The sequence below is a fragment of the Chenopodium quinoa genome, unplaced genomic scaffold (genome assembly GCF_001683475.1).
Source record: "Chenopodium quinoa cultivar QQ74 unplaced genomic scaffold, ASM168347v1, whole genome shotgun sequence".
In the NCBI taxonomy this organism is placed as follows: domain Eukaryota; kingdom Viridiplantae; phylum Streptophyta; class Magnoliopsida; order Caryophyllales; family Amaranthaceae; genus Chenopodium; species Chenopodium quinoa.
This window is the reverse complement of record NW_018742415.1, coordinates 255,131-264,917: the sequence shown is the minus strand read 5'-3', so window position 1 is coordinate 264,917 and position 9,787 is coordinate 255,131. Positions and strand designations below refer to the sequence as shown.

General features: G+C 35.1%; 1 protein-coding gene across 1 annotated transcript; it reads left to right on the top strand.

Annotated features, from left to right (window-relative positions):
• The first annotated feature begins 283 nt into the window (after positions 1-283).
• Positions 284-9,313, top strand: LOC110706820. Its single transcript, XM_021884781.1, has 7 exons — positions 284-560; positions 2,297-2,396; positions 2,514-2,634; positions 6,152-6,273; positions 6,749-6,870; positions 6,964-7,123; positions 8,929-9,313. Exons 1-7 carry the CDS (start codon positions 434-436, stop codon positions 9,029-9,031), a joined length of 855 nt encoding a protein of 284 aa, XP_021740473.1. The 5' UTR covers positions 284-433; the 3' UTR covers positions 9,032-9,313.
• Positions 9,314-9,787: the final 474 nt, after the last annotated feature.

Genomic DNA, 9,787 nt, shown 5'->3' with positions numbered 1-9,787 from the left:
CATAAGAAAAATTCTCACGAGAGCCTCCTCCTATATATATATATATATATATATATATATATATATAAGTAGAATACACATTTCAATTCCCTCTCGATCTTTTATATTTCTCGTTATTTTATAACAACAATAACTTTATTTTTTTTTATTTTCTGATTTTTAAATTTCTTTTAAAAGTATTAAACCAATTAAAACCGGACACATATCAAATTAATTAACAGGACACCATTGTTGAGAAAAAAATTTAACTTTCGTTAACGGATATTACTAAGTATTTGTAAAATATTGTGAGGTGAAGGGTATAGTTTTTAATTTTGAAAAAGCATCAGGGATAGCTTAGAAACACCAAAACTCAAACATCTTCAAAGATTTAAAGTAAACGAAGCAGACGACGAGACTCTGTTCTTCCAATTTCTTGCGAAGAAGAAAAAAGATGGAGAAACGAACAATATACCTTTGGGTGATTGCAGTTCTAACCTTCGTTGTGTTGATGATCGTTACTCCTACGATTCCTCAATCTCAAGAGTACCACAACTTTGCTGATCAGCGTCAATTTTTGGGTCAGTCTTAATTACTTTGATTTTGTATGAATTTTAATTTAAATCATCTAATCAAACTTGCTTCATCCTAGGTTTTGAATTTATTTTAGGGGTGAACTTAAAATTGCATAATTTATGCTATTATTATGTCTATTTAAGAATTTAATTTGTCTATTACTGTGATTCTGTAGTGTTAAATTGTGATTATTTTCCTGAACTATTAAATTTCTTGGTTTAATCAATTGCTCTAATTAGAGCGAAATCTAATAACTGACATCACCTATTTCAGTTTAGTTAATTGGGTTGTGTAGAGCTGTTGGAATCAAGAAGAGGGTAATGAACATTTTAGTGGGTCAGTTGGTTTTAATTTGCATGTATCTTCCAATAATTGCATCTACTTAATTGTCAGTTTGGTCATTAGAATGGTTCTATCGTGTAATACTCCGTATTATGGTTTTTGTTGTCGAATGAATACTGATGAATATCTCGATTTAGTCAGTCAGGGAGGTTGAAGTAGGTTCAATGACTGGTGTTGATAATAACAGTATAGTGAAATGGATAGTGTAAAGATGTGGGGACATGAACCCGTGAAGGCAGAGGAATTTAGGCTGAATTGCTTTGATTTTGTGTTTTTGGGGTATATGTTTAGAAGTTTAAGAATGTGTATGGATGTTATGTCGGCAAAAATTAGATTATAAGGTATATGTATTTTTCCTTTCGTTGAATTTTTTGTTATGGTACAGAGAGACAGGCCAACTTATGAGGAATTGAAGATGACAAAATTTCAATTTCTCTGTTTTTAGTAGTCACATTTACGGATTGCACTATTAACATGATCATTGATTTTTGATAGAAGAAATACAAAATGAGCAAGTTGCGTTAGCTGGAGAATTGCTCGTACAATCTTAGAAACCCTTTTTGTATTACACAAATGAGCATATAAGCCAAGTTGTCCTGTTAGAATCATTGTTTATCTTATAGTTCTCAAGCCCTTGGAAATGTATCTTTGTGGGACTTGAGATAAATATGGATTTAGAAGGAGTAATTAATTAAATAGAAAGTTTTTAAGATGTAAGGATTTGCCAGTTGATACATTCCTTCTTTCTCATCAATAGTTCGGTTTGGTACGTGGTAATTGGGTTATTGTTGTTGGTATGTTATTAATGATGTAATCTATATCTTTGCTTCTCTCAACCTTAACATGCTTGTGTGTGCGTGCTTGTTAATTTGTGTTCTTGAGACCCAAAAGATACCTGCACTCGGATCATTACAACTTTCATGAAATTACATGACACTGACTTCTTTTACCTGTTTCAAGGTTTAACTAAGTCAAGCTAAAAGATATATATCTGTTGTATATTAGGCACAACCTGCAATAAAACAAACAAGTGTAATAGAACACTTCTTGGCAATAACTAAATTAATGATCTTATTATTAGGATTTATATACTAGCCAAGTTTGCTTTAATGTTGTTAAAAAATGCAATTTTGGTTAAACGATTGTAAGGATCATCTTTCTCCTTTGCTTGTCGAAAATTCATGATCTTATTATTAGGATTTATGTACTAGCCAAGTTTGCTTCATTGTTGTTAAAAAATGCAATATTGGTTAAACGATTATAAGGATCATCTTTCTCCTTTTCTTGTTGTCATTTTTACTTTTTCACATTTTGTGATGATGTTTATGTTTTTCATCTCAGATTCAGGGCTTCTATTATTACTTTATTATGAAATTAAACTTTTTCGGAGTACTTTCAGGAATCCCCAATATGCTCAATGTCATTTCCAATGTCCCTTTTCCTGTTACTGGCATTATAGGGCTGATACTTTGTCACTGTGGAAATTATTTTAAATTGAGGTACTTGAATGTGGCTTCTATCATGTACTTTTATTTTCTTTTATCTTGTGCTTTAAAGCTGTATTGCTACCAGATGTGTATGAAGTCTTTTTTTTTTTTTTTTTTTTTTTTTTAAAGCTTGCAAGGTGAAGTTTGGGGTTGGACCTTTTTCTACATTGGTGTTGCAGCTGTTGGTTTTGGTTCATCTTACTATCATCTCCAACCAGATGATGCTCGACTGGTGTGGGATCGCTTGCCGGTGAGTTTTTTGTTTGATAATCTAGCATGCTATTATCTATCCATATGGTACTTTTGAGATTACTAGTATGCTCGGCCACGCACAATGCGCTCCGTGTTAGTTTTCCCTTCGGTGTGTGGATGCGTATTGGTTGATTGTTTGGTATGAAACTGCAGTTGTAATTGTACATATTTGTGTGGAAAATGTGTTTTGCAATTTGTAATGTGAATTCTGGAAAATTAATGAAACTGGTGTTAAAACAGGATAAAATGAGCCAATAGTTAATGTTATGGTCCAAATGGCTATCTAAGTCCAATTTACATCTACAAAGACAATGGATAAGTTTAATTAAATACAATCGGTCCAAATCTGTGAAACCCGAGTTAAGAGAAATAAACCCTTTCTGTGTATAGAATAAGAAAACATAACTACATGCATAATTGAGAGTTATTAAAAATCTAACTGCAAAACAGATTCATTTTAACAACATATAACTTCATTTATATAGTGTTCTGTTCTAGTGAGACCTCATTAGAGACTTGGGAGTACTTATTAAACTAATTGAGCTATTTTTCTCATCATTTTTTTACTGTTAGTTGATTTAATCACTCAGACTCCAATCAGTTTGGAGAGGGAATATAATCTAACATGTTTAGACACGGGTTAAGAAGATAAGAAGAGCTACCCACATTCAATTTTCCCCTAAAATAAATTTTAATACATTTAGATAAGTTTAATTCAATTCAAACAAGTCGTGATAATTTTATGTAAATACTAATTATGAGTAAATATTAAACTTTTGGTTTAGTTAAGTTCAAACAATATCATCTTCCAAGTAATTTGAATCAAAGCATTATCTATCGCCATCAATTGTGAGCTTCAGACTACTCCAACTAGGGCCTTCATCTACTGTTGGTGCTTTTGCTACTCAATTTCCTAATTTCCTCACTTCAGTAAGGGGCTATTTGGTTCGCCCAAGGGAATCAGAATGGAATAAAGAAAGGTAATCAAAGAGAATGGAATGAAACCCATTCTTTTTAACATGTTGTTTGTTTTCATAAAAAACACCCAAGAATCACACCACCACAGCACCACCACAATACAACCGCAACACCTCCAATTTCAACAGTTATAGCTACCTACAGCCTAGCCGCCGCCCCTCTCACTGTCACCGCCCCTCCCGTCCTCGAAAAACCACCCCTCCCAATTTCCCATCACGCAAAAACCCTAAAAAATCCTCCTTCTCCCCTCAAAACCGTCGGTCGCCATTACCCCCACCCTCGAAACCCTAGCTACTTGGGTTAGGGTTGCGAGGGTGGGGGCAACGGAGGTCGACGGTTTTGAGGGGAGAGGGAGGGTTTTTGCGTGATGGGAGATTGGGAGGGGGTGGTTTTTCGAGAACGGGAAGGGCGGCGAGGGTCAAGGCAAGGGAGGGGTGGAGAAGGACCGACGATTTATGGCGACCATGGGGTGGAGGAATGACGATCTACGTGCGACCAAAGGCAGCGACTGATGAGGAAGGAGCAAGGTGGTCGAGGGAGATCGGTCATTGGGCGGTGACTAATGAGGAGGGGCGACGGCGACGTCGGAGCAGCGATGACTGGGGAGAGGCAGCAAAGTGGCTGGATGGTGGGGTAGGGCAGCAAGGTGGTGGTTGGTGTGAGGTTGGTGGTGTAGTGGGGATGAGGGGAATGGGAATGGAAAGGGGGGGGGTGGGGAATGAGTGTAGAGGGAAAATGGGTGAACCCAAAAATAAAAAGGGGTAAAGGGAATGGGAAAATGTGGCAAACAAACAATAACAAAGGGAATGAAACCCTCTCATTTCCATTCCCTTTGTTTATTACCCCCAACCAAACGCCCCCTAAATGAAAATCTTTATCACCAATTTACCATTTTACAAAATTCCCTGCACAAGTCAATAAAAATAGCTTAAATCATTTTTGTAAAATGTTTGGTAAGACCATGAGAATAATTGTCATAGTTCACTTACTGCCACGGATCATTCTCTAAGCATCATATCACCTTCACCATTGGTGAATATTTTTGGTTATAATTAAACTTTCACTAAAGATTAAGAATACTATACCCATTTTCTCAAGAGAATATGTATGCCAAGAATTTAAAGCTAAAATCAGACCAACGCTAAAAAAAGAAGGCAATGAAAAGAAATTTAGAAGTAAATTGATTTTTTAATCAATAAAATAATAAAATTAAAAAAAAAAAGGAAAATGGTGGGTACCTGGGATAATTCAATGGGCTACTTGTTGGCAAAAATAGGGATTTGATCGCCCACAATGTAGTAGTGATTGAGGGAAGAAACAAGAGGAAAAACCCAGTAAATAATTACTACCTCCATTTCTTATTACTTGCAACAAAGGAATATTTGTATATCACAAATAATACCTCTCTTTGTTGCAAATAATAAGAAACCAAGGTAGTAATATAAATAGCAACAAATTTGAAATCTTTGACATGGCTAATTTGCTGCTTCGATCTTACTGATTTGGGGGTAATAGTAGAATGATGTTCATAGAAATAAATTTTAGCTGATTGTAGCTCAAATGTGTCAAGATTTCACACTATTGAAAATCCTACTCTCTTTTTCAAATTAATCTGATTTACCATTGAAAAAAGAGAAAGCATCTATAAAAAATTTAAAGATGACTTACTAAGCAATGATGATGGAAAAGGAATATAAATATAAGAGATCAATAGAGTTATACCTTTTGACAATTTTATTAATGTTCTCGATTTCAGTATGCTTGATCTCTGTCCTCTGTATTCCCATTTCACTTGATCTGGTGATTCCACTATCTCTCTCTCTCTCTCCTTCCAGTTTGACTCAGAAGCTCTAGTTCCTGCCTATCATTGTGTTACGTTTGATTCCACGACGACGATGGTGAATCTGAAGTTCAAAACCCCCAGATAATCGCTCCACTATAAATTTCTATCAGTTAGAGTAACTACCCCTAATAGCTGAATAATCCACCATATTAGAACCCTAAATTGTCCATGCTACCAATTAATTTAACAGTAGTGTGAAATCGAACTCCCAAATGAAATTCATGTTCGATAATAAAACCCCCCAAAAAAAAAAAGCTCAACAGCAGGCTTCAATGGAGGAGAAAGAGCAAAACATGGAGAGTTCAAATTTTCAATGATGGTGATGAAATAGGAGGAAAGAGAAGAAAGAGGGAGGGTTAGGCAGATAATCTCACTGAAAAGAAAGGGGTAAGAGGAGGAGTGGAGGAGATGAAATTGTGGTTGTGGTGAGTACTCAGCAAACAAAAGTAGATGATGGAAGGAAGAGGCAAAAATGTATTTGTATTTTTTTAGGCGTATTTTCGTCCGAACACCGTAGATAAGGAATTTTGGGCAAAGTTGTGGTTTTTTAAGATTCATAAATTATTGATTGTGCTCCATTTATCCTTTCTGACTTATTCATTACCTGAATCTTAAATTCTGATGCAACTAGAGGATGCTTACATATTACGTTGAAATTAATAATACTGAGCATATGTTTCATGTTTGCATACAGATGACTATTGCATTCACGTCACTTGTTGCAATTTTTATTATGGAGAGGATTGATGAGCAGAAGGGTACTGCATCTATTATACCTTTGCTTCTAGCAGGCATTATAAGCATACTGTATTGGCGGTGAGACCTCTTTTATTTTATTTTTTTCCTTCTGTTTTTCCAAATTAATTGATTCTGTTTTTGTGTTTTTAAGTTTTTCAACGTCAATGTTGAAATGAAGGTTAAGAGACACATTAATGGTTTGTGTACGCAAGTCAACTAGGAAACAACTCTGGCAAAAAAAGGAGGGATTCCCCCCCCCCCCCAACAACACCTTTTTCCATCTTCATTGATAATTGTAACTGAACCTTAAAAAAAAAAAAAAAAAAAATTCTAGCTTCGCCCAAGGAGAAAATGGTTATGTTAAGTAGTATTATAGAGTTTTATAATGATTCTTTTTAAGCCTTAAATGTTGGATAGAGCTAACTGATCCATCATTCCTTCATTGTTTTGATGAAAAAGAATCTTTTTTTTTATCTGCTGTAGATGTGGCTTCAGTTAATATGGTAGAAGTTTGCAAATGTCTAATCCTACTTTACTCACACCTCCTGTACAGGTTTTTTGATGATCTTCGTCCTTATGCAGTTGTGCAGTTTGTGCCTTGCATAGCCTTGCCCTTGATGGCCATTCTATTGCCTCCCATGTACACACATTCCACTTACTGGCTTTGGGCTGCAGGTTTGTGGTATTGATCACGATGCTTTTAATTTTGTAGAGATTATATCAAGATCTATATCCTGCTTTACTTTTGCTTTTCTTTTCTATGTGCAGCTTTCTATCTACTTGCAAAGATATTAGAAGCTGAAGATAAACCTGTTTATGAGTTGACTCATCATGTTGTCAGTGGACACAGTCTGAAGCATTTATCTGCAGCTGTTGTTCCAGTGTTCCTGACACTCATGCTTGCAAAAAGAACCATTGAAACAGAGAGGTATTTTTGCGTTCTTTCAGCTGATACAAGCAGCTATCCTCTATTATCCTTTTCTTTATCATTATTTGAAGGGGGACAAACTAGTGTTGGCCAGTTCATTTTATCGATTTATACAAGCTATATTGCTTGTGAATACACCTTTAAAACTGTACAAGTCTATGGAGGAGGGAAATGCAATACAAAGTTGTTTGGTCTCCTGCTTGGTATACTAGCAGTTTTAGTAGCCGGTAGCTGTTAAATTAACCATTAGTTTTCAGATGAATTTTGTAGCTGTTGAAATGTGGAATGATAAATGTGTGAATGCTAGCTTTAAGCTGTGAAAATTTCCTTTGTTGGGCATGTTCAACAATATTAGTTGCTGTAGTAGCTTGTAGCTTTGTGAGTAAATATTAGCTTTGAGAGTAGATGTCAGCAATAAACTAGTAGTTATTAGATATTTCTAAACATTATTATTTGGATTAAGTAGTGTTTAGACATGTTGCTGAACACATACTACTTACTATGACTACTAGGTCTACAACTACTTGTGTGACTAAGCTCTGTTCAAAGAGTATTAATTAATAAGTACATTAATTTTTTATTGTGAGCTCTAATTTATTTTTATATTTTTTTCACATTTTAGCTATGATATTTAGATACATAATGTTAAACCATTCCCTTCCCTTGAAAAGTTGGAAAACAGAAAATTAAATCAGGTTATAACCTATTATTGATGAATTGAGATAGCCTTGGACCTCACCATAGTTGTCCGTCACTCCGTCAATGCACTCTATAGTTCCCTTAGCTAAATGTTCTCTTGCCTTAGCTTTTATAGTAGAATAAAAGTCAATTAGACATAAACTCTAATCCCTGATTGATAATCAGGAAAAGGTGCACAATCTATACTACCATAAGAAAAATAAACAATAAAATAAAAATTTAACAACCATGGGAAAACTTTATGAGCATCAGCTAGACAATTATACTTCCTGCTGGTTTATTTTTTGCACTACTGTTGTAACCATATAATTTGTAAAACATGAAGAGATTATTAAAATTCTTGAATGAAAAAGGCAATGAACAAACAGATCAAGGATGAAAACTACATGAACATTGCTTTCTTGATGTTATCCCCCAATTCAGATTACCCCATTACAAGAGTCTGCAAGGCCATTCACTTCTATGCTTGTGTTCTAGTGCTCTTCTCGTACATGTCAACACTATGGATTTTAAGTGAATTTTCTGCCCACAGAAGATGAGAGCAGGTTTTTCTTATTTTATTTTATTTTATTTTTTATTTATAATAATCTGATTATCTTTAACCATTGAAACATTTAATGCGTCAAAAAAAAAAAAAAAAAAAAAACATTGAAACATATATATGAGACATTTTTTTTATGGGCAATCAGTTGCCTGTGAACAGGTTAGCTCATGGGTTCTTTGATAGATCCTCTTCTCTGATACTCATGAGTCATGACTGCCCATCACATGCTTTCATAAAAATCCCCTTTGCCCGTCTCCCTACCCCTCATTCTCCAACATTCTTGAGACGTGGCACTGCAGTCGTGCAACACGGAAGCCTTTTAGGTTGTTGTTGGGTAGAGATTGTTGTTTGAGGTATTTTTCCTGAAATTGAGGTTGAGCAACACTTGTCCCCTGTCCCCAATAATTAGTGTTCTTTAAGCCATCTGTGAAGAAGCTGTGCAAAATTGCAACTTCACTCTTATCAGGAGAGTTTTTATCTGTCTACATTGATAATTCTACTAGCTGTTTGTTTCAGTAGCATCTGCTTTCTTATGTGAATTTGTTGTAATTTTACAATGTAGGGTGAGTTTGTTCATGGTATGGAGAAGTTCATGGACTAAAGTAAGTAAAGACGAGATCAGAGTACAGAGTTCTGAATACCATGTAGTTTCAAATCAAGAATGATACTGGATTTGTTCATTATTGGATATCAGCATCTGAATGCAAAGTGATGCAGAACAGGTCAACAGGTACTGCTTAATTCTATGGTGAATAAGGCTAATTGGTGATGTCTCTTCTTTTCATCCATTCTATGTAATCTCTGTCTTGTTTCTTTGCTCTTGGCCTGTAAAACTGTACTGTAAAATGTAAACAGAAGTCTTTCATATAAAATGTAAACAGAAGTGCTATTGTGCTTGTCGAATGTCCTATGATTATGCCAAAGATCGAAGATGATTGAACTTTTTATTAAGCCCGTTCCAATGTATTATTTTAGATGTTAATGGGATAGAAAAACATAAGGTCGTAGATAAAGGACACATAATTAGCACATAAAGATAGTACTGAGCAGTGAGCAGCATCCTCAACACAGCCAGCATCTTTCAGGGCATTACAAAAATATGGAATTCAAGAACAATCATATAGGACAAAGGAAAAAAAAAAAAAAAGGTAACACAGCAACAATGAAAACCGATCGTGACACCAGGTTCGAGAATGAGCAACACGACTACACAGGAATGCAATGGCAGTAGCAGGCAAAGGATGAGTAGGATAAGGCATTCCCCTGAATAAAACTTTATAGTCCACCAGAAAGCAGCACCAGGTTCAGGATATAAACAATAACGTTTGATTGATCAGTTGAGCCACAACAGGATAATATCATAATCAACAAAGTTAATTCTTCCAAATTAATCAATCACACTTGCCAAAATCAAGCACTAA

What these genes read in the sequence shown, in the direction of transcription:
- LOC110706820 (XM_021884781.1), top strand. Translation starts at nt 434, where the DNA reads ATGGAGAAACGAACAATATACCTTTGGGTGATTGCAGTTCTAACCTTC. An exon ending in TGATCAGCGTCAATTTTTGG is followed by an intron (nt 561 to 2,296) that starts GTCAGTCTTAAT and finishes GAGTACTTTCAG; the next exon opens with GAATCCCCAATATGCTCAAT. An exon ending in TTACTGGCTTTGGGCTGCAG is followed by an intron (nt 6,871 to 6,963) that starts GTTTGTGGTATT and finishes TTCTATGTGCAG; the next exon opens with CTTTCTATCTACTTGCAAAG.